Source organism: Octopus bimaculoides, chromosome 10, assembly GCF_001194135.2.
Source record: "Octopus bimaculoides isolate UCB-OBI-ISO-001 chromosome 10, ASM119413v2, whole genome shotgun sequence".
Classification (NCBI taxonomy): domain Eukaryota; kingdom Metazoa; phylum Mollusca; class Cephalopoda; order Octopoda; family Octopodidae; genus Octopus; species Octopus bimaculoides.
Window position 1 is genome coordinate 89128167 of NC_068990.1, and position 25601 is coordinate 89153767.

The window sequence follows — 25601 nt, forward strand, 5'->3', positions numbered from 1 at the left end:
CAGTATAAAAACAAACAAAATATAAAGGGATGCATACTCTTCAAATATAAAAATCCTACATCATACTAGGAGACGTTTTTGTTTCTCTCTAAAGATGTTTGAATTTCACAAAATTAATTTACAGTTTTAGAGGACAGAAGTATGTAAATAAATTTTGTGAATTTAATTCTTAATTTCTTAAAATCATCTCCCTTTCTCTTTGAGAATTGTTAACTGTTACTGCTAGGATTTTGTTCTCTATCTGCAGCTTACCAGTTTTCAATAAAACCGTCCAACCCATGTCAGGATGGAAAGCGGACGTTAAATGATGATGATTATGATGAACACTGCCACGTAAACGCTCCCACGCTGGTGCTGCGTAAAAGCACCTAGTACACTCTGTAAAGTGGTTGGCGTTAGGAAGGGCATCCAGCTGTAGAAACTATGCCAAAACAGACATGGAGCTTGGGCAGCTCTTCAGCTGGTCAGCTCCTGTCAAACCGTCCTACCCATGCCAGGATAGAAAACGGACGTTAAATGATGATGATGGTGCTATTTGATAAGTCATTAAGTGTTGAATTTGAAATAAATTAAAAATTCATTTTTGTGTTTGTAAAATTTTGTGATATTAAAAATAAAATCTCTTTTTCAAGGCAGCACGTTTTGAGACTTTTCTTGACTCTCCTGTTGTCCCCTGACAAGACATTGAGATACAGGTGCTGTGAAATAATGAAGTAAAAAATAATTTTCTTTTAAGACCAGATCCCCCACAACTATATTAAAAAAAAAAATTTAACGCAGTAGTAGTATAAATAAAGTATTTGCTTCTCACTAGAACAATATTTCGATTTCGTAGTGTTCCCAAATTTAAAATATATAATCAACCTTTTCAATGCTATAATTGCATTTCATCTTTTCGGAGGTCGATAAAATAAAGTACCAGTCAAGTACCAAGGTCGATGTAATATCGATTAACACCTCCCACTAAAATTACTTGTATTAAAAATTTGAAACCATTATTGTTGTTGCTATGTGTTTTTTCTTGTCTTTTGTTTTACTCTGAGCCTGCTTCGCGGAGTTCTGATTGAACAGGGCCATAACAAATCGTGCGAAAAAAAAACAAAAACAAAACAAAAAGTAACAAATAAAACACGGTGGTGTCCTTTCTCTTTAGTGGCGAGCACTTGTGCTTAATGATTAATCAGAGCATGCCCACTGGGGAAGGAAGGGACACAATGGATAAATATAGTCTGAGACATATTCTTAAAAAGACGGGATGGCCATAATTGGAATGCTTTTTATCATACATCTCCTCAATCAAATTCGATAGTTTTAATAGCAACTTTAAGTATTAATAAAATTACTTGGAATAGTTTTTCATAGTTGACAATTATTTGTTCGGATCCGTCTTAATCCCAGAATTCCACCAACTTCCTGTTTATAGGTAAATTGTTAAAAAAAAAAAAGAATTTTCTCTATTTATTTCCAGTAAGGTGTCCTTATGTGTTTCATGTCGTTTAAAAGATGGTTTGTATTTGTATGTTTCTTTTTAGCTAAACAGACTCTATTCTTCTATCCTTGATGTTCCCATCTGTTGGTAGGAATTGTGTGTGTTTGCTGACGCTGCATCTAATGTTTGCAACGGTTGCTGTGGTGTATATAAAGCTATAATATGTAACAATATACTTCCCTTTGTGAACAAATGTCAACTTTTCTTGTTCTTTTAGACAATAATCACAGCGATTAGTACTAAACAAAAATCTACAGAAGAAATCTATAATCACATTAATGATAACAGTCTATATTTTAAGAAAAGTTAAACTGATCAAAGTCTTTTGCTATAAAGGAAACGATTTCTTTGTATAGCCAGTGCTTGTTCAAAAGTTACAACAGCCTAGTTACTATGTGTTTCCCATCAAAACATCAAGAATTTGAATCAGATTTTATAAAAAGGATAAAATTGATGTTATTGTAATTATTTTACGGTTAATTATTTTTTTAATTTACATATTTTTTTCTTTTGTCTGCAACAACGAGGTCTTTCATACTTGTTTCCTTTGTCTCCTGGATATTGTTTCTTGTACCCTTCAGTGAATTAAACGAGCAACATCAATTGATTTTAATTATGAGACTTGCATATGAAAAGATTATTTCCGATCTCGAAGTAAACAGGATATATATATATAATGAGGAAATTAACTGAAACTCGGAGTACAGACAGTGAAACCCAAACTTCTATTCAACTAATATATAGAATGAGAATAGGAGTTATCTATCTCTCTCTCTCTCTATATATATATATATAATATATTTATGTGAGAGAGCAAACACCTTGGCGCCCAAGTTAATGAGTTCAAAACTCGGCGACTTACATGAACACGTTTTCGTATTTAACTTTATTAAAAATGTAAACATGTATTCACCGTTCAGTTCCAAGTTTATTATTGAAACAATTATTGTTTCAAATTTTGGCACAAGGCCAGCAATTTTAGACGTAACAAAGTTGACCACGGCGGGATTTGAGCTCATACTGCAAAGAATCGGAAGAAATGCTAAGTGTGTGCGTATATATATATATATATATATATATATATATATATATTCTTTTACTTGTTTCAGTCATTTGACTGCTGCCATGCTGGAGCACCGCCTTTTGTCGAATAAATCGACCCCAGGACTTATTCTTTGTAAGCCTAGTACTTATTCTGTCGGACCCTTTTGCCGAACCTCTATATTACGAGGGACGTAAACACACCAACATCGGTTGTCAAACGATGTGGGGATAAGTACAGACATATATGCATATATATACGACGGGCTTCTTTCAGTTTCCATCTACCAAATCTATTCACTAGGCTTTGGTCAGCCCAAGGCTATAGTAAAAGACACTTGCTCAAGGTGCCACATATATATATATATATATATGTGCGCGTGCACTGGAGCTTGTGATTTTTAGTGTGCTCCCCCTACTTTCTTGCTCAGATTCCGCCTGCTTGGGTGACTTCACTTTCCACTCTTCCACATTTAATAAAGTTCTAGTAATGTACTTAGTCGATTCAACTAGTTTAAGCCTTTCTCTATAAATTTTTGGTATACACTAATGCTGAGGAACGATTACTATCACTGAATCAGTGATCAGGTAGTATTAAGCTTTGGTCCTGGCTCTGAGTTCAAATTTCATTGTGGCCAACTTTCATAAAATAAGTTAAATAGAAAGGCTGAGGTTCATTAAGTCAATTCCCTGACTTTTCCAAGCATTTCTGGTTTAGCTTGTGTCACAATATTAAAAATTTTGTTTGTTAATTCACTCCAAACTATTTTAATTATTTTGGAAATGAGAATTGTAAGATAAAACAAAATTAAAAGGAAAAGTTTCCATTTTCAAAATGAAGACTATATTATTGTTTAGCTCTGAGTCATCCCTGGCCATACAGAGGCTTTGTGAAAGGCATTTCAACCATGACTGTCTTATGATTGACCGTTGACTGAACACTATTCAATTTTTTTTCTCCGTGTTTTTCTCCTTGTCTCCGTATTCTTTCTGTTGAAGAGCGTAGCTCGAAACGTCAAAGACTTTCCGTATTCCCGAGCGTCATACTAATATATACTTTTGTTATTTACACCACCTGTCCTCGTCTGTTGTTATTTTTTGTATATTCTCCCTTATATATATATATATATATATATATATGAAAGAGGAGCAGTGTAGTTTGCTTGAAGCATTGTACTACAGAAGTAGAATCATTATCATCGTCGTTTAACGTCCGCTTTCCATGCTGGCATGGGTTGGGCGGTTTGACTGAGGATTGGTGATCCTAAAGCTGCACCAGGCTCAATCTGATCTGGCAAAGTTTTTACAGCTTAGAGCTATAACTTCTCTAAAACTTATGCCCAATTGTGGGTTCTATTAGCATCCATGTCTTCCTCCTCCATTTCATTTTTTGTCTGTGTGTCCATGAAGCTTTGACTCTGAAGTCATTAGCAACTAACCTATGGTGGCTAATGGATTCTTCACTAGAAAAGATTTTATATTTACAATGGCCCATCTATTTTTTTTCCTGATAAGGATGAAATCTGACTTAAGTATTCGTCAGATTGGTAGGTGATGAGGTGTTTGGCTGGTTTCTTGAAGTGTGTGTTGCAAATTGTTTAAATCACTTGTACCACAGAATTCTGGCAGCCTACAAACTCATTTCTTGTTCAATAACCATAGCCTCCATTTATGTCATAAAAGTCATTATGGTGTTGACCAGAATGTCTGTTGAAGTCACCAGCCATAATAAAAAGTTACTGTCAGTCATCATTGAGATAGTCCTTCTGTTCTGCCAATCCTGGCTGTGAGGCAAATGCATTAATGAATGTTACTTGTTGAGTTGTTTATAACCAGACTCCTCTTATCCTATCACACATTCTGACTACCTCAATTACTTTATTCATTTCTTAGTTAATAATATGCCAATCTCACCCTAATTTTGTTTTACACATTTTTCCTTATATTTTTGATGTTTCTTTATATTTCTCCAGGTTTATGATGAAAACAGACAATAAATTGTGAAGAATTTGTAAAGTTTTGACAAACTATTCGGTACATAATGGGTACCAAAATACTTGATCAGATATTAACAATGATGCTTCATGGCTCACCAGAGGAAAAACATTTCATTTATAATGATTCTGACATTATTTTAGAATGTAAACTTTGCCGTAACTTATTCCGTGCCCTTACTGGTTTTATCTTACATCGGAAGAGTCTGTGCATGAAACCACTTGAAAAGTCAGTTAGTATCAATTCCTATGACCAAAATATGAGAACAGAAACCTTCAGAAACGTTACATTTATCACAAATTCTTCATCCTGTGAAGAGGACTCAGCACAAACCCCACCACAACAACCAAAAACTACATCATCCAGCAATAATAATAATAATAATAATAATAGTAATAATAATAATAATAATAATAATAATAATGATAATAATGATAATAATGATAACCAGCAGCAGCAGCAGCAGCAGAATTTATCTGCTGCAGACCATTTCCAGTATCTTCAGAATTATGTTAGTCAGATTAATGAATCAATAGAAAGCAAGAGTAACTTGAAAGCCGTATTAAACCTTACTCAGGAAGGTATTGGGAATTCTTCGGATGTTACACAAAAATCAGCTGAAGAATCTAAAACAGACTCTAACTCTACAGAGAGAATCGTGCTAACAGAAGCATCTAGTCCACAGGTTTGTAGTGTTCTTTTATTGTGTGTGTGTGTGTGTGCATTTGTTATTGTTGTTTGGTTAAACAAATGAGAGAGAAATCTCCCCGAAAAGACTGTCATGACTAACATTCCCAAATCTATGTGAACTGAAACAGTACAGAATTAAATGTCTTTTGAAGCAACAAGATGCTTGCCAGGTGTTCAGCTCAAGCCCTCTAAGCTTGATGTTCAATGCCACTGTTGACTGTCAATCCATATTTACCATATTTGATTTGTCGTATGTGTATCACCATAATTCTGGAATTATCACATGTATATATGACACTGTTATTCTGGAATTACGTTGTATGTCACTAGTTTCTGTATTGATGACTTGTTTATGACAATTTTGTGTTAGCATATCATTATTTTCAGAACTTATGACATGTTGTATGTCACTATATTTTTTTACTTACATGTTGTATGCCCTGCATCTATTGCGTACCACGTCTCCTTATTGTCCACTATATATTTACATGTTGCACGTCACCATACTTTGTTACTTACAACATATATGTCACTGTAATTTTATGCTTTAATATGTAAACCACTACAGTTTTATACTTATGAATTGTATGCTATTATCACTTTATTCTTACAATATATGTGCAATTATTATTTTATATTTATGTATGCAACTATAATGTGTTTGATTATGATGCATGGCTTGTTGTTGAACATGTTTGAATTTATTCTAATTAAGAATTACTGTTCGTTCCAGGTTTCTACTGCTGTTTCCAGTTTAAAAGATTCTGCCCCCAAATCTACTGACCCTCCATCACATTGTTGTGCTCTTGGTAAACCCACCAATGTACAACAAACCAACTGCTTTACTGTTGCCTCTGAAACAGCAGGGGAACTGTGTAATTCCAGAAATAGCAGCCCTTGTTCAATGCCACAGCTAAAATTACCATGTACCAAAGCAGGTTGTGTGGAGAACAATGACAACAATAAAAGCAGTGATGAAAGTGAGTCTTTAGAAAGCAGCAACACTGTTTGCACAGCACCTCATAATGAAAAATTCTCAAAACGTTCGACAAAACCTCTAATCGTACAAAGCAATACTCATGCAAGTTCCAGTTGTGTAGCAAACAAACAAGGTGAAGCTGTTGAAGCATCAGAGAAATCAAGTTCAAAATCTTCACACATTGAAATAATTCTGAATGATAATCCTTCGATGAAAGATGTTATTGAAATTAATGAAGTGGATAATTTAGAAGAGAGAGTGTCTCAGTCTTTGTCCTTGGATAATTTATGTTGTGTCCCTCTAGACCAAAGTGGCCCTGTGGACCAGTGTTGTGCTGCTAATCAGAAGAAACAAGCACCCCAACATTATATTTGTCCACACTGTCCTAATACTCTCATCTACGACTCGTACCCACTTTTCTGCCAGCATCTTGAGTCAGTACACGGAATACATGCTGACCCCATTGACAATTTAGGCCAGCCGTTTGAGTTGAATAATCAAAGTTCCATGTCATATATACCTGAGCGTGCTAATCAGAAATATTCTGAATGTATTGTCCTAGAATTAGCTGATTATCAGAATCTCCAGTGTCGGAAATGCAAACACAGCTTTACTCAGCGCTGTTCACTTCGGAGACACATTTTGGAAATCCATGGTGAAAAATTGGGTTATTATTCATGTCCCTTCTGCGTTAGCAAAGTCTGGTTTCGCTATTTTCGAACGTTTTTAGCTCATTTAAAAAACCTACACGGCTTCCAAAAGGACCAAATATATCGCATCCATCGCAATTTGCAGAAAAACAGTTGGGTAGAATTTGGTAGTGACCAGCTGCCTCCTGATGGAAATAACACAACTTCGCAGCTCTGTAATCGTGTTTCATAGTTTCTACAACATACATTTCCATCTCATTCACTACAGTCTGTATTATGCTACACATTACATCTTATATGATTATGCATTATGTGCTACTATGCTATGCTACAAATTAGACATAACACTATGCACAGCACTACACACTGTGTGGTATACTAAACACATCAGAATTTACAATACCCTGCATCATTTCTGCAAAAGGATCACATACTACATTTACAGCATTCATTGTACAGTAAGCACTAAATTACATTACACATCATACAACAAAGTACCCAGTACATTATACATCACATTACATATAATGCACTTCTATGGTCACCACAGAATATCATACACTGTACGCTGTGCTAGACATTATACTACATACTCCCCATCAAGCGACATTTCAATGACAGTTAGAGATACTTTGTAATTTTTGTTGCGTTTTTATATTAAATTCTTTCCATTTTCCTTTCTGTTAACTTTGCTCTGTAAGTAATAAGCTCATATACATTTGCCTATATTGGTTACAAGTTTTAGGTTAAAAAATACCTAAGCGATAATTGATTCCTGATTGATTAACGAAGTAACTGAATCCAATCCAATAAGATAACAGCTGATCAATCTATATTTTATTTTTTAATTTATCTTTTCTCATATTGTTTTAAATTAATTCATATGGTCATAAGTTTGAATATTGCTAATAACCATAATGTTGTGTCCATGAGCAAAGTATATAACTAACCTCTATAATTCTGCTTGCTACATTTTGCCTGGCCGAGTAAGGAGTTACTCTCCTTACTTCACAGTTGAATTAGCAATTGAAAGGGACAGAATCCAGCTGTAAATGCAATAACTGCACCAAAAACCTACCCCTGCTACAAAGAAAAATCATCATTATTTTACCTCTGCTTTCCATGCTGACATAGCTAGGACATTATATCATGTGTGTGTGTCATGCACTTCTACGTATATTTAATAAACTGACAGGTACAAGCATAGGTGTATGGATGCAGAGTTCACTTTGTTACTATGTGATCTTGAGTTCTATCTCAGAATGTGATTTCTTGGGCCATCCAATGCCTTGTGAGTGAAATTGGCAAATGGAAGCTGTATGGAATCCAGTCTTCTATGTGTGTGTGTGTGTATGATTCATTCTGTATCTGCATATGAAAAGTGTTGCACAAAAAAAGTAGTGATGTTTGTGGATATTCCCTGCTAACAACTCATCTCATGGCTCCACACTTTTGAAGATGAATAGAATACATCCATTGCTTGAGTACTTCTGGCTGCAAAACATTGCCTCAAACTGTATTTGTCCCATCCATACTAGCATGGGAAAAAAATAAATGTGAAATGAATGAACAAATATATTATTTTCCAGCTAGCTGGTTTCATAGTTAGTCCCCTGGGTTGTTCACTGCAGTGAATTTGATAGATAAAAACTGAAAGAAGCTTGTGTGCATGTGGGTTTGTTTACATGTGTAATCACTCAGCTATTGGCAGTGAGGTTACTGTCAAATTCTCCTCTCACTGTATCATCCACTTATTTTGCATCTTTGAAGACATGTGGAAGAAGACACCCTTTGCTATACTCCTTGCTTGAAAAACAGGTAAAGGCTAGCAACGGGAAGGGCATCTGGTTGAAAACCTGCATTTATAATATATTCGTCCACTCCATTCTAGCATTGAAAAATGCGCATAAAAGTGAATATGCCGCAGCTATTTGTGCTGTACTTGCAAATAAGGAATGTAACTCTGCTTGCTCCAGAACAAAAGACCAAATAAACATAACACACTCAACTTGCTGAAGTATTGAGTAGTTTATTTTATATCTATAACCCTTGTTTTTTATGAACAAACACAGAGGTTGTGTAACGTCCACTTTCCATGCTGACATAGGTTAGACAGCTTGACTGTAACTGGTAAGCTGCATAGGTTCCAGTCTGAATTTGGCTTGGTTTCTACTGCTGAATGCCCTTCCTAATGTCAACCACTCTGAGAGTGTAGTGGGTGCCTTATACATGTCATTGGCACAGGCCACACCTATGATTTCACTTGGCTTGACAAGTCTTCTCAAGCACAGCAAATTGCCAAAGGTCACAATCACTCATATTTATAGTGAAATGCATTACCTTTATTTCAATTAATTTTGAAAACAAATGAAGTATGTAGTGAAATACCTTTGTCATTATGAAGGTGGTACTTGGAACATAATATAAAATTGCACTGCAAATGCCACGTTAGTAGGATATTGAACTTTGAACCGGGATCTTAAACTGTGTCCATAGCTAGAAATTGCTGATAATTTACTGATGCTCTTTACTGAGCTTAGATTAGACACCATAATGGTGATAATGATTTCTAAGAGAGGGAAAAGGTGGCATAATCTGAGAGTGAGTACAGATAAATAAACTGATACTTATCTTATTGACCCTAGAAGGATTTGAACTCATTCCTCATCCACCACTTGCATAACAGTAATTATTTCTTGGTAATTGGCCTTGTGTCAGCACTTGATTTATTGATACCTGAGGAATGGGGGAATAGAGTGGACCCCTGTAATATTTGAATCCAAACAGGAAAATCTTATTAAATCCTACAAGGCATTTCCCCCCTTTCTTAATAATTCTTTCTAATTTTGGTACCAGGCCAGTATTTTTTAGGAGAAGGAGCAAGTTGATTATTTTGATCCCTATACTTGACTGGTGGTTTATTTTATTTACGCTGAAAGGATGAAAGGCAAAATTGACATTGATGAGATTTGAACTCAGAACAAAAAAAGTCATTTGAAATGCTGCTATACATTTCGTTTGATGCACCAACGATTCTGCCAGCCTTCGTCTCTTTCATAATAATAATTGTTTCTTAAATAAATACAAGACCAGAAATTTGTGTGGACATGGGGACAATTGATTATACCAGCCCATTGCGTACTTAATACCTTTTTTTTTTATTGATCTCAGAAGGATGAAAAGCAAATTTGAACTCAGAACATAAGAGACATACAAAATGCTGCAAGATATTTTATCCACAATGCTCTAATGGCTCTGTCAGTCCACCAACTTATTTCATTTGTAATCAAAGTACAAGGCCACAGCTGGAAGATTATATCAGTCCAATACTTCATTGTTAAATTATCCTTGGTAGATGCAGTAAATTACTGGTACTTTATCATCTCTGATGCATTATGCACTGTGCTTTACTGATTCAGTTATAATTCATTCTTTCAAGGGATAAATATTATTAACCTTTTTCCTTTACTATATTTTTGTTCCACTTATATTTTTTAAAATAATGAATTAAGTAAAATAAAATAACTTTGTCATTATTAAGTTGGTGTTTAGAATATAAACATGAAATTTCGATGTAAGGTTTTAATTTAGCTCACTTCAAAACAGGAAGTTTGTTTCATAGAACAAAGGTCAATCTCAGGGAAGTTAGTTTCAAAACGGTTAAAGTGGCAGAAGTAGTAGAGTGACAGGCTGTCTTGTGGTGTTTTAATTACATTCCTTTACTGTCCGAGTTCAAATCCTGTCAAGGTCAATTTTGCTTTGCATCCTTCTGGAGATCAATAAAACCAATAATGAACTAAGGTGATTTGACTGACCACCTCATCTCATGTTGCCTTTTACTTAATATTGTGGTCACACCATCCAATCCATGCCAGCATGGACAACAGATATTAAATGATGATAGGCCAATAGTTTGAAATATTTACTCACAAGTTGAGCTCCTACCTTGCTTCCAAACCATTTTCCATCCTTTTGGGACTGATAAAATAAAATAGCAGCAAAATACTGTGGTTTAATATAATCAACAATAACCCCCCACAAAATGTGTTGTTCCTGTGTGACTTATATCAGAAATTATTTTTATTATCATCACTACAAGGATGGTTGGTTGGCAGATTTAGGAGATCATCAGATATGATGTCTTATGTTCTGAGTTCAATTCCTGCCATGGTCAACTTTGCCTTTCATCCTTTTGAGGTTGATAATATAAAGTATCAATTAAGTATGGGGACCATTTGATGTTAACAGACATGCTGGCCTTATGCTTAAATGAGAAACAAATGTTATTATCATCACTATCAGGATGGTGGATCAGCAGAATCATTAGAGCGCTGGAGAAAACACCTTGCAGTATTTGTTCATCCTTTGTATGTTCCGAGTTCAAATCCTGCTGAGGTCAACTTTGCCTTTCATCCTTCTGGGGTCATCAAAGTAAGTATTAGTCAAGAACTAGGGATGTATTTAATTAACAGCCACTTGCTTTCAAAATTGCTGTCCATGTATCTGAATTAGAAATTATTTTTATTCTAACAATCTCTTTTGCTTCTCTTATATCCTTATGTATCATTTTGGAAATCTCCAGGGTTGTTTTGGCAATATGTGAGACTACATACATTCGAGAAGTTGGTTTGGTGGCTAAACTCATTTTGCTTCAATACTAAAATATCACTTTTTAACATTGAAACAGGACCACAGATGTGTGGGAGGGTGAGATGTAGTGGATTAAATCAACCCCAGTACTTGACTAACACTTTATTTTATCAATTCTGTGAATGAAATACAAAGTTAACCTCTGTGGGATTTGATGTCGGAATGTAAAGGGGCTTTTAAACAGTGCAAGGTCTGGTGCTCTTATGATTCTGTCAATCTACTACATTAACATAAGCTAAGATATCAATTTGGTTCTTCATTTTTCAGTATGCCAGACTAAATATCTGCAATATATTATGGTCAATTCAACTGTTTACGAAAAAAAACAAAACAAACTATTGTCTGAAAAAAATTAACAAAAATATAATAAATGCAAATAACCAAGGTTTTGATACAAATGATCACTTCTCTTGTCAACAAAATTAACAAAATAACGACATTTTAAATAAACAGAAATATAAAAGAAAAAAAGACGCATTGATATTGAGTGAAAATCAGTTTTGTAATAAAGAAAAAAATAAAGAAGCTAAGTTCTTTTTGTTTTGTCTTTTTAAAATTATCCTGGATTTCAAAATCAAAATAAAATTTTAAGGTAAATAGATATAAACCACTGAGTGAACTTGTTCAATGTAGCAGGTAAGTCTTTAAAAAAAAGAATCTCCTGTCCTTCAAATGGGAACCAATTGCTTTTTGAAGCAGTACATTCAAATTCTTGAAATAGTATATCCCAACTTTTAGGATAGGATCTCCAAAGAAAAGTTGTGATAGACCTGGTTAAAAAGTCAATTGAAAGGTCTTATCAGAATCTGATGCCAGTTATCTTTCACACTATCTGGAACCACTTCACTTAACACCCATCTTTTATTCTTAATATTGTCATCTTCATATTTTACATCGATCATCTTTTTCTACTACCACCCAATTATCTCTTCCTCATCATTACCATACATTTCTCACTCTCCCTATACACCACATCTGTCTCCCACTACACTCTTGCAAGGTGTACCCACCACCCTCTCTATTGTAACCCCACTCAGTTAATTTTGTGAGCAGCATGGTGACTTCTGGTGTTACGAAAAAGCGCCCAGTAGACTGTGCAAAGTGTTAGGCATTAAAAAAGGGACATCCAGTCATAGAAGCCATGCCAAAACATTAGAGATCAATGCACTCCTTGGACTTGTTGGATTCTGTCAGACCATCCAATCTATGCCAGCTTGCAACATGGATGTTAAAAGATGTTGAAAACGATAATGCATGCATTACATGAGTACATATACACCCCCACCTAAATATATATAAAGATAAATTAAATATACAGATATACTATTGACAATCCAATAATTTATTTAAATTACAATATTACATTAAACACTGAATATAATATAACATAATATTATATAACATAAATAATTATAAAAACCATAAAAAGGCCAACAAATTGTTTCGACTTATATATATTTTTTCTGATATACATAGTCACAGTTCTATTATATATAAAGTCACTTCAGGGTCAAAGTTTAGAAAAAGATAAAATTCTATGTGAAAGGATGGCTGGTATCCAACGGACGTACCAGTGAATTGGATGTTTAACACACCCATTTGAAGGATTTGTTTTCTTCAGTTTGTTACTTCATATATATATATATATATATATATAAGCTGCATTCAAAACTAATACCATGTGGGAAAAATCTCTTGGGTATGTGGTGATTCCACCCTTCATGTGCCTGCGTGAAAATTTTAGTTCCCAGCTGTTATGCCTGGAGTATAGCTGTGTAGTGCGTGCTTGTCAGATTTTTGCTTTCACCAAACACTTCAAGCAGAGATATTGCATCAAGTTTTACCAACAGCAGGGTGATACTCAAGCTCGAATGCTCCAGAAGATACAGCAGGCCTTTGGCAATGATGCCATGGGCAAAACTCAGATCAAGGAGTGGTACAACTGCTTCAAACATGGAATCAAAATGCCGACATCATGACTGCTGCTCAATGCTCTATGAACACTGTAAAGGCTGTAAGACATGACATGGACAGTTTCAACAGAAACTACAAAGCTGTGGCCAGCAGTTGGTGACAAAGAACACAGCTGGTGTTCTGACTGCGTCCAAACACTGGAGTTTGTCCAGCAACTGCAGGACAGATGACAGATCCGAGCAAGGGAATCCAGGCTTTGGGAAGAGAGATGGCGTTGGAGTCACCACTATGAAACTGACCTTGTATGTGAATTTTCATTACCACTTGTACTAAAGGCACAAGGGACAAATTCTGAAAGTCATGGTCAAGGAGATCCACTTGATAAAAGCAAAGAAACTCCTGGACAAAATGAAGCATCCTGTTGAGCTGGGGATGATCTAGTTCTCAGATGAAAAGAACTGCCAGGACCAGTTGTACAATACCCAGAACAACAGGTGGCTTGCCAAAAATTCACGTAATGTCTCACCATGTTCCCCCAAACTGTGATAGTCTTTGGGTGCATCTCCAGTGAGGGTGATGTCATACTGCCCCACATATTTGAACAGGGCCTTAGGTTTACATCAGATGGCTAAGGCTGCTAGAGACTGTAGTCAAACCCTGGCTGGAGAGTGTTGCTTCTGGAAGGCTACGTATGTGGATTCAGCAGGAGTGGCTGTGTGGTAAGTAGCTTGCTCACCAACCACATGGTTCCGGGTTCAGTCCAACTGCATAGCACTTTGGGAAAAATGTCTTCTACTATAGCCTCAGACTGACTAAAGCTTTGTGGGTGGGTTTGGTGGACGGAAACTGAAAGAAGCCCATCATATATGCTCCAGCATGGCCACAGTCAAATGACTGAAACAAGTAAAAGAATAAAAGAAATACCTTTAGAAAAAGTCAGAAGTAGTTGTCAGAATTTCTATGACTTCATCAGACCCAATTTCTGGCCTCTTAATTCCCTTCACTTTAATCCCATGGATTACTCTATGTGGGGTATGGTTAAGAAAGACACCAACCGCTCTGCCTGCAACATTAAGGCTGAGCTGGTGGTCAAAATCAAGGAAGCATTTGAAGATCTTCCCAGGGACACAATGAAGAATGCATGTTCCAGGTTCCAGAGCCATCTTGAGGCTGAAGTGGAAGCTGAAAGTTACTACTTTGAGGAAAGTGTTATTTCACAGCCATAATCTAGTTGATATTTTTAGATTTAAAAAAAAAAACTTTTATTTTTGGATGGGATATTATTTTCTTTCCTTTTATGTAAATTGTCAAATTTAGCCCAAACAACCTGTGTATATAAGCATACAATATGAAGGAGGTGATGTACAGGTTTGCCAATTCTGCCCACCCTTTCAAGGATGGCTTTTTCTCGACCCACATATTCCTGGGTGAGACTGGCCATCTTTTTTGTAACCATGTCCCAGTTTCTATCCACCAGGCAGTCAGGGCTAAATTAGATCCCGTGTAACATCATGCACCTGTTGGTCACCACTTCATTTTTTTTTAAAGTAGTACTGACCAGTTTGACTAGCATGGTGCCTATAAATATAGTGACATCATCTGTGCTGACATAGCTCTTCCAGGTCCCGTTTCAAACAGGATGTCCTTTAACACTAGCAGTTTCCACAGAAGTGGCTCAAGAGTCAGTAAATAAAGAAGAGATGAGAGGAGACATCTAGCATTTGATTTGAAACCATTTCAATACTTCTGTACATTGACATAATCCAGTCCTTGAAAACAGAACTGAAACTGGTTTTAATGTGGACAACCACCAAGTAGCAATAGTTGAGCATATTGAAAGCTTTTCATTGTTTTAAAAGGATAGAGCCCAACCAAAGCTAGGTTAACCACTTTCTTTGAGATCTATCCTATCAGATGGAGACTTTTGTGGACAGATCTGCCTAAGATTGCATAGACCAGTGCTTTTCTGATCACACGGCTGACATTAACACCAACTTCTTTACACATGCCTTTGCTAAAATTTTAAACTCCGTACCCAGTAGAGTTGTAGGCAGAAAAATTATACATAATGTCTCCTTTGTTCACATCTTTCCGTAGCAGTATTCTCTGGCTCACAGATGTAATTGTACAATAAGTAAAAGATGTAAGTCCAACATGTATATGTAATGCTCAAGGAGCAGATCATATAAACCAGAAAATTGGCCCTTTGCACAAACGCAACTAACCATATCCCAGCTGCTTTATCAGCTTTTTGGGGTCTTCTGCTGAGAGCCACAGCAGGCTATCAAAGAAGGCACTAAAATCCAGTAAAGTTTTTCATCCATTGCTTTCCCAATACAGTTGAGTAGAGTGCCACTGGTAAGTTAAACACATCTGTACAATATCAAGTAGCATGCACCTGTATTGCTCTAACAAAAACTAAATTGTTGTAAAATCAGGCATCTATCGACCACTCGTCAAACAGCTTTCATTCCTTCATGTTTAAGAGTATGCACCCTAGCTCTGACAATACAAGTTTTGTTGTTCAGTGAAGAAACAGGGTAGAGCCATTTTCATTTTGGTTGTGATGTCTTTCTTAATAAGCACTTAAAAGTTGCTGACTAGCTTTCTTCTAATTTTTTTCTTTTTTTTTTTTACTCTATTATTACTTCTTCATTAAATCTGATTCTACTCTAATTACACTCTCTAGAGCATCTCACCACTGATTGGTTATGATTGCTCCCATCAACTGCTGCTTAACTAATTCATTAATCCAGGTATAGGCTTTGTGCACCAGGAACATGTTCAACATCTAGGAGTTGGGTTTCTTTCTATGTATCCTATCTAGGTTAACCATGCAGATTACAAATTTATGATCTGCTTGAAATTGTTGATGCCCTACACTGTCTCTATTCACTAATCTAACAAATATTCTATCTAGATATAATATGGAGGACTCAAGTTGATTCACATCTACAACGGTGAATTTGTGAAACCAAGCCAACATCTGTCAGGCAGAATTATCTGAGAAAGTTGGCTAAGCATTTTACCACTCCTATTCAACATCTGTACTCACTCTTATCAGGCATCTAAAAAGCCAGTCCTTCATTAGTACTAAAGAACAGAACATTCACAAGAACACTTCTACATGCCTGAAGATATCTGGTCACCCTATCCCAGTTGATGAGACACAGTTACCACCTGCACCGTTTGTATTCAGTACTGCCAACTTAGTATCAAGGTCCAGCTAGATCATTTATATCTTGACATCCAAACTTTTCTGAAACATGACAACCCAACAACTTGATCCAGGAAAAATAACATGATGCGTGCATATTGTAGTTGTTGAATACCAGCATAAGCGTATGCATCCTGAAAATCTTGGTTTTGTAACCTTTCTTCCAAGTAAACTCCAGTCGAAATACATTTATACAATATGTGTTGGTCAGAGAAAAGAAATAAGAGGTCACTTACTTTGGTTTTAAAAAAAGATGGTTAGCCTGGTCTTCTCAATGTAAGGAGGGGGAGAATTTCTTGAAAAGCATTTTCAAAAGACTTTTATACCCTTTTCACTGAAAATTCCAACAATACTTAGGAATTTTCTTATTAGAGACAAGTGGACTGCTTTTGATATCCTCAACAGAAATCTGTTTGGTAGTGTCCTGGGGACGAGTTTTTCAAAGGCATTCCATCGGTTCCTATTTCTATTTGCAACAGTGAAATCAACAAGTCTCTTCGTTTCCTTTTGTGGAATAGTTGCCGAGATTTTTAAAATATTTAGTGGAGTAGGGCAAGACTGGTCATTGGCATAGTTAATAAAGGTATCAGATCCAACAACTGGTTTAGCAGCATCATTTAGCTGCTACAAGGAGATGCTTTAGGGAGAAACACCAAATTTTTGGACCCGGTATTAATGTTATGGAAAGATTTATAGCACAATAAATTACAAAGAAACTTAGTATTGGGGAGATGCAGTTTGGCTTTGAGCCAGGAAGAGATACTACCAATGTCATCTTTCTAGTAAGGCAACTCCCAGAAGTACTCATGGTAAAACCTTATACCTAACATTTGTTGAGCTGGATAAGACCTTTGACAGAGCTCCACACAGTAATTTGGAGGCTATTAAGGTAATTAGCAGTAGATGAATAGCTTATGAAGCTGTACAAGCCATCGACAGAGTGCATTCAGCATCCGTTTAACATGCTGGCAAAGGTCTGTTAGGGCACAGTCCCCAATACCTTCTGGTTTTCCAATAGTCCAGTAAACCATAAGAGAAATTTAAGACTTGCTATCTGTGGGAACTCAGTATGCAGATGACTTAATTCTTCTAGCAGAATTCTTCTAGAAGATTCAGAGATGAAATTCCAGAAGAGGAAGCAAAATCTAGAATTAAGAGGCCTTGAAATTAACTTAACAAAGACTTGAGTCTTAGTAAATAGAAAGAAGATAGGACTGTGATACCATCAAGGACATGATTGTGCTTGATATAGAGACAAGAAGTGTAGTGGGGTCATAGGAAGGACGATAGAGAAGGTAGTCTTTGAATGTGACAGGGGAGCAGGAATAGTTAGGAGTAAGAATAAACACTGAACTCTGCCCAATGTTTTCCTAGAAAAAGTTGGTGACTTAATTAGTAGCAGAGATGTGTGTACTGAAAGCAAAGTAAGAATGGAATGGACAAGATTCAGAGAGTTCGAACCTCGGGTAGCAACAATTTTTTTTTTCTTTCTTAGTGTGAAGGGTAGATTGCATAATGCTAGTGTGATGCTGCATGGTAACAAAACATGCTTTGAATGAAAAGGATTTATGAAGACTAGACAGAAATGAAGTGAGCTGAACGTGTAATGCCAGTCTGCGTGAACAATGGAGTACATAAGTTGATGGGAAAACTAAATATAAGATGCACCGGATGTAGTGTTCAAGAGGAAAGACTCAATGAGCTTTGCTGCCTTATCAAATCTTCCAGTTTTTGGCCAGGAACAACCATTTTTTGTTTCTATTCTTTCCCTCTTCACATTGATTCTGTAACAGTGTCACATGACAAAGAAGTTTTAGGATGGGGTGTGTGTGTGGTTAAAGGTAAAGTATTTGTAAATGTGTGCGTGTTTGTATGTTAATAGTGAGAGTGGAAGGCCATTGCTTGGAGACTGCTTTTCTTTTGTTTGTGGAAGCAGGTTATGAGTTTTTTCAGACTGATTTGGATTAGGAGCCCCATTCCTATACCAGGCCAGTTTTCATGGCACAACCAATTTACCTCCAGGATAGTCATCTTTTCCTTCTCATCGGTCATAATAACTGCTGCCAACCATCTTAGGTTTATTTTTGGTGGCACATCCCTCATCTTTACTTCTCACAAGTCCATAAATGACAAATGAGGAAGAACCCAATCTACACTGATTGTATAGTAAACAATAATGGCAATAGTGGTGATTTGTTTCTACTACTGGAAGGTGGGGTTAATCAAACTGCTCCCAGTACTTGACTGGTTCTTTATTTCACCCACCCCAGAGAGATGAAAGGCAAAATTGACCTAGGTGGGATCTGAATTTAGAACTTAGACATCAGGCCAAGCTGTAGCTGCTTCTAGTTTATGCCATGTCTATTTTGTTGACACTACATTGAGAAATAATGAGTTGGTCGAACTGAAATATGAAGTGAGAATGTAAAGCACTGTGATTGAACACTAAATGACAGTTGCTCAACCAAATTCTGCCAAATGAGAATAACTGTTAAAATTGGATCAAGACCACACACATTTGAAGAAGGGATGTAGATGATTGAATCAACTATCAGTATATTACTGGTACTTATTTTATTGACATGGGAAGAATGAAAGGCAAAATCAATGACTGAGATTAAAACTTAGAACAGAAAGAGACGAAACAAATATTGCAAGCTTTTTCTGCCACTCAAATGTAATAACAGTAAAAATTGTCCACAAATCTGGTTGAAATTTCTTCATTAAGATAATCTGGTAGTAGATATGAAAACAAAACAAAAAAAAAAAAGATATATAACCATCAAATAAAATGGAATCTTTAATGACTTAAGAAACATAAAAATTGAGGAATATAAGCAAAGTTTCAAGAGAATTTTACCAAGAAGAGAGAGGCAAATATCTATTGGTAATAAATATATAAATAAAACAAAATAAAAATACAAGTAATATTTTTCTCTTTTCAAGGTTTACCAAGAAAGAATGTGATAAACCAGGCTTGTTTTACTCCGATAACAGAAAGAACATTAGAAAAAAAAGATAGCTCTCAACAAGTATTTGACATCTTTGTTATGTTCTCATACAAATATAGTGTGTGTGTGTGTGTGTGTGTGTGTGCATGTGCACACGTGTGCGTTAGTGTGCATGTATTTGCTGGCATACAAATACAGTGTTTGTTTATGAGTGTGATGTGTACATGTGTGCTTGCAAAGAATATGAATATGTTGGAACATGTTTGAGCAATTGTCTCAAAATCTAGAGTCAACATTTCAGCTAACAGATTTCAAAAATCAAATCTCACATACACACATTTACTATAGAGGGAAACCACTGAAATAAATAACTCACTCTATATAAAAATATTAACAGCTGGTAAAGTAATACAGGTACTAATTAGTAGTTTGTATTTTTATAATATATTCAGGTTGAAATTGCCTAGGAAAATTAATTATAAACCTAATTAGAATTGTAATAGACTAGACAATTTGACCCATTAATATTGAAATCATCCAAATCCAATGATCATAAAGACAGTGCTATTTGTTTAAACTGGCCAACCAGGCCTTGTTGACATACACTCAATAGCAGGAAAACCTTCATCAAATCACACAGAAGGTCACGTTTTTTTCTTAGTTGCAGCATTCCATCACTTTCCCATCATAGATATATCCACATATCTAAAATCATCATTAATGTCATGAATATTAAAGGATTGAATGAAGCTTATTTGTTGATTTATTATAAGAATATTGTCTATATAGTTTTCATATATATATATATATATGAATTAATATATACTAATGTGTATATATATATATATATATATGTTAGATTTGTCTGTCTACCAGCCAGCTTTAGAATAACAATAAATTCATCTGTGATTTTAATCAATACAAAACATGCCAGTTATTTACAAGACCTACATAAATATCTTACTTTGTCATCTATCAAAAAATATACACGGCTTCTAAATATATTGTCTATCTTTACTTCTAGTTATTTTAAGGCAGACATGGAAAATGGTTACAGAAAATAGACTAAATGACAATAAAAAAGTTGACTGTTGTTCTGATGTAAATTTTGACTTGATAAATGGTAGTTGAGAACTAGACAATACGAGTATGAAAAATAACCTTTCTAGAACATTACAGTATTTCAACTAACTTGTTCTACTGATGAGCCAGGTAATGAAAGCCAAGAAGCAGGCATTAGAGGGCAGGCAGTTTTATATGCTGATATAAAATATTGTTGTAAAGTCGATGTCAATGAAATGTCAATGAAATTGTAAAGAGTAACAAAGGGAGAGATGACAGGGACATATATGTGTGTGTGTATATATATATATATATATATATATATATATATATATATATATATATATATATATATGATAGATTACATATGTGTATGTATATATATATATATATATATATACATACACACACATATATATGATAAATTATCAGTGTGTGCATGTGTGTATACATATATATACACACACACACACACACATATATATATACACACATATATATATATATATATATATAAGATACATATGAGAGAGAGAGAGAGAGAGAGAGATACAAAGCTAATGTAAAATAATGAATGGAAGTTATTCTCATTTTCTCTGGTTACCAGTATCAATATTGCCAGATAAAAACAAACTCAATACTACAGATGTTCAGTTTTAATATCAGCTTCAGACTTCGGTTTTCACTTTTTTATTTCGAAATCTGTTTCTGTGGGTACAAATGTAAGTATCACAGCAAAATAAGATGGCATGCAATCAACTAACACCCTCAAAGCTGCCATTCCTATGCAGAAAATGTCTCAATTAGTTTCAATGAGTTAGGCTTTCTTTCTTTACAACAACTAAATATTTTGTGTGATACTTGAATGTAGAGGAGAAAAACATTGTGTCAGCTGTCTTTAGAATATAAGACTTTCTTACACATCATGGCGAACATTCATGCAGTTCACAAACCACACATGCACATCCACACATCCATGCATATACACACGCACACAAGCATGCACACACATAGGAAGAAGGTAAAAATAAACAAACTATTCGTATCCATATGCAGACAGACATCACAAATTAGGTTTAATCCATGCCTTACTTCACATGACATAAGATATGGGAGAGAGATAGAGAAGAGAAGAGAGAGAGAGAGAAAGGGAGTCCCGTGACCACAGTTTTTTTAAAAAAAAAAACAACAATGTAAAACAAAAACAAAAAAAAAAAAGAAACAGTTAAGTGGTCAAGCTAAGAAGCAGGAGTAGAACAAACGTGCAGTGTTACTACAGTAAGTAATAGCCTGCTAGTTCTGCAGAGTGTTTGCTTGGTCAGTTATCACCTGATGTCTACAAAACCACAAGTCCAGCCTTAAACACTACAGTTATGTTATTAACCATAGAGAGGCATATCACAGTACTAACGATTCCATAATTTAGTTGTTTCCAACAACAGTCTTCAGAAAAAAAAAAAAAATTAAAAAAAAAAAAGATACAATATCAGAATCATAACAAATTTTCTTTTCTTTACTTTAGCCATTCTTAAGACCTGTTTGTTTGTTTGTCTTTGTTTTTGTTGAAAGTAATGTAATCATGACTTTTCTGTCAACACTGACCTAAGCCAACAGCTGCTCCCCCATCTGTCTCCAAGGCAATAGCAGATCACAACAAAGGTTGTGGAGGAGGTACTTGTTGATAAGACATTCCTCCACCTCCAGTCGATGGTGGTGGTCCGTAATTGGCATCCATTGGGGGTAAGGACATACTGTTCATTGACTGGGGATTAAACTGTGCTGAAGTTGGTCCGTAGGTTGCCATACTGCTCTGAGCAGGAGCTGTTACTCTGATAACAAACGTAAGAATTGACAATTAGTAGAATTCATACAAACATCTTGTTGCTTCACAAATAAATAAGAGTGTGTGTGTGTGTGTCTATGAAATTCAGTTCAAAGCATGGTTTCGTGCAATTATCAAAATGTCTAGCTTAAATGAATTGTTTCTTATTTCTTTACTGCCCACAAGGGGCTAAACATTGAGGGGACAAACAAGGACAGACAAAGGGATTAAGTCGATTACATCAACCCCAGTGCGTAACTGGTACTTTATTTATCGACCCCGAAAGGATGAAAGGCAAAGTCGACCTCGGTGGAATTTGAACTCAGAACCTAACGGCAGACAAAATGCCACTAAACATTTCGCCTGGCGTGCTAACGATTCTGCCAGCTCACCGCCTTAACTGAATGAATTGTTTCTGTCCCAACTCAAGCCAGCATGGAAAACGGATGTTAATGATGATAATGTCTTGATCTCAGATTGGTTATCAAGTATTTTACTCTTTGAGTCTCAGGCACTGTGACTCAATGGATAAAGATATTGCTCCTCTTACTTTAGAAAAAGAAGGTTCTTAGTTCAAATGCAGTGCAGGACCAGTTACATATCCAGGGATAATGTGCCCGGTGATCAATTGAAAACTGAACTGATTGAGTTTGGTTTATCAAGCCTAAATATAATCAACGATATATATATATATATATATAGCACAATGTATGAGATTAAGGTGATGGATTCATAATTACAACGACCTTATTATTTCAGCTAGTGTGTTGCACCCCAGAGCATAACATAACCTTACTGACCTTAGTCTAGTTTACTGATAGACAAATTCCACTTTTGGTTTATAGTAGAATGGTAATCAATAGAAATGATGTAACAACATCAAAAACAGTTGTGCCTGTGCCAACAATATACAAATGAACAGATTTATAGGCATCTAATTTCTCATTGTACTCTCTAGTTTTTCCATCTTTACAGAATTTTCTTGTGTTAGTTCAGCTGAGAACGATTTCACTGAAACTTCTATATTGCTGATGTTTATTCCCAAGTCACTACCATTCATGAAGAACTATGATTAAAGGCATTCCAGCCATGACCATCCTGAAGTTTTACTAAATGCAGGGAACCCATGTTAATCAACCTGTTCTTTTTTAAGATGTTAGAGTGTAAATTGAGGGATATTTGACTGCTATTTCCAGCAGAGCAAATGACCATGTGGTGGCTTCCTCACTAATTTGTCATTGCTGTAATCAGATGTGCATGTGTGACACATTTCAACAACCATGGGAAATGCTTCAAAGAATTTTAGCTTTGGTTTCAATGTAACTGTTGTCCTATGGGAAAGGCTGTCAGTCAATACTTGGGTCATTACAGAGTAAAAATCAAAATGACCAAGTGGGTCTCATATACTGAACCATCAGCAATTCATAGCACTTGAGTTCAAACCACTGTACGCATTTCATTGTGCTTGAGTATTGCATTTTATTCTACTCTGCCTGATGTTCATCCAGCCGTCAAGAATAACAACTGGATCATCTGAGAATGTGCCAACAAATTTGCATCTTAACCATGTGATATCATTTACTGGAAACCAAATACCAGTCATTAAAAAGCAGCACATGACTACAGGGAAGGAGATGCTGCAGTTCTAGTGAGACCTGTTGTAATTCTGGGCAGTCAATACATTGAATCCTGTCAGTGAATACTTACCCATTGTAGAGCTGCTGAGCTGCTGATACAACAATGGAGTTTCCATTTAAGCTCTGAGCTGGAGCTGGCTGTTGTGACATCATGTTAGTTGGTATTGGTCCCTGGGGTACAGGTCCATTGTTTGCATGGATGATTGAAGGTGGGGCCTGTCCAGGGCTTACGTATTGAGGTTGGTTTGCATATTGTTGTTGTTGCTGTTGTTGCTGAGGTGGTGGCTGTGGAAATTAATCCAAATAATAATGTCATTAATGAGATTACAAATAAGTAAAATAATATATAATAGGGAATCTGTGAATGCCGAATATATTATCTTAGACAACATCTCTCTCTCTCTCTATCTCTCTCTCTCTCTCTTTGTGTTTCTGTCAATTCTTAGAATATGTTTAATATTTTTTATTTGTTGGTTGTTGTTTAGATCCAGGATAAGTCTCATTAAGGAGCCCTATGATCAAAAGCATTCCAACCATGGCCATCATGTAATTTTTCATACATGATATACAAAGACCACATTATCTCTTTATGTCATAACAAAATGTGATGAGATTTGGCTATTATTTCTAGCAAAATGAATGAATGTAAAGAATCTCTTTTTATAGCCCCATCTATTTATCATTATATTAAGTGATTGATCAGAATACAACAAACAACCACAAGGTTTTGCATAAACTATTATACAATGTTGACTTGTTAAAAATCTGTTATGATTCCAGGATATTAACAAAATTCTGGTTGAGATTTCAATTTAAATATGACTACTAAAGGTATTTCACTTCTTTTAAAAGCTAGAATGAATAGAATTCAATGGGAATCCTCTGAAAAACAATCCAGGTGAACATGATTAATATGAAGTAGAATACAAGATGAATGCCTACCTGTGGGATACCTGATGGAATATAAGTGCTAGGGGCTTGTTGTGGTGCAGGTTGATGGGACATATAGAACACAGGAGTTTCTTTCATTAAGTTGTGGTACATTTGTAAAGCATCCATCACTTTCATATTTAATTCTACCAAATTAGCGTGTTTCCTGTCAACAGAAAAACAAAAGAGTTGAAATGTTTTCATTGTAAGGTTACAAAATGGCTGTAATCGTATGGAAACCACATGGTTAAACAAATATACATTCACCACTCATACTGTCTGGGCTATGAAAGGTCATATATTTTTGTTTGTCATAATTATTCATACCAATATGTAATTCCTGACGAAGAATCTAATTTTTATCTCAAGAAGAGCTTTTCATTTTTGTTTTTGGAATTAATTAGACCTGGATTATGAATTAAAGATCGTCTACAACTACAATTTTTTTCCTTTCCTTATACTTCATTTGTACATATGTATATACATATGTATATATGTATATATATATATATATACATATGTATATATATATATATATATATATATATATATATATATATATATATATATATAT

At 35.3% G+C, this 25601-nt stretch overlaps 2 protein-coding genes across 3 annotated transcripts in view; one reads left to right on the forward strand and one right to left on the reverse strand.

Annotated features, from left to right (window-relative positions):
• The first annotated feature begins 1316 nt into the window (after nucleotides 1-1316).
• On the forward strand, nucleotides 1317-12019 carry LOC106869414 (serine/threonine-protein kinase pakE). 2 transcript variants are annotated; one of them, XM_014915145.2, is made up of 3 exons: nucleotides 1317-1423; nucleotides 4504-5210; nucleotides 5949-12019. In XM_014915145.2, the coding sequence occupies exons 2-3, from the start codon at nucleotides 4572-4574 to the stop codon at nucleotides 7074-7076; spliced, it is 1767 nt and encodes a 588-aa protein (XP_014770631.1). In that variant the 5' UTR covers nucleotides 1317-1423; nucleotides 4504-4571; the 3' UTR covers nucleotides 7077-12019. The 2 variants fall into 2 exon arrangements, with proteins under 2 accessions (XP_014770631.1, XP_014770630.1); XM_014915144.2 differs by having other exon boundaries at nucleotides 1413-1506.
• A 7393-nt stretch (nucleotides 12020-19412) lies between these two features.
• LOC106869415 (signal transducing adapter molecule 1) overlaps nucleotides 19413-25601 on the reverse strand; it is a 66247-nt gene continuing 60058 nt past the window's right edge. The window contains exons 14-16 of the mRNA XM_014915146.2: nucleotides 25040-25193; nucleotides 24168-24382; nucleotides 19413-22467 (exon numbers count right to left, since the gene is read on the reverse strand). Of these exons, the coding sequence (XP_014770632.1) occupies nucleotides 22287-22467; nucleotides 24168-24382; nucleotides 25040-25193 (550 nt within the window). The 3' untranslated portion in view covers nucleotides 19413-22286. The remainder of the gene's footprint in view (nucleotides 22468-24167; nucleotides 24383-25039; nucleotides 25194-25601) is intronic.

Excerpts from the sequence above, each read along its gene's own strand:
- LOC106869414 (XM_014915145.2), top strand. The coding sequence starts at position 4,572 with ATGGGTACCAAAATACTTGATCAGATATTAACAATGATGCTTCATGGC. Across the intron at positions 5,211-5,948 it reads CAGAAGCATCTAGTCCACAG|GTTTCTACTGCTGTTTCCAG; the intron begins GTTTGTAGTGTT and ends TGTTCGTTCCAG.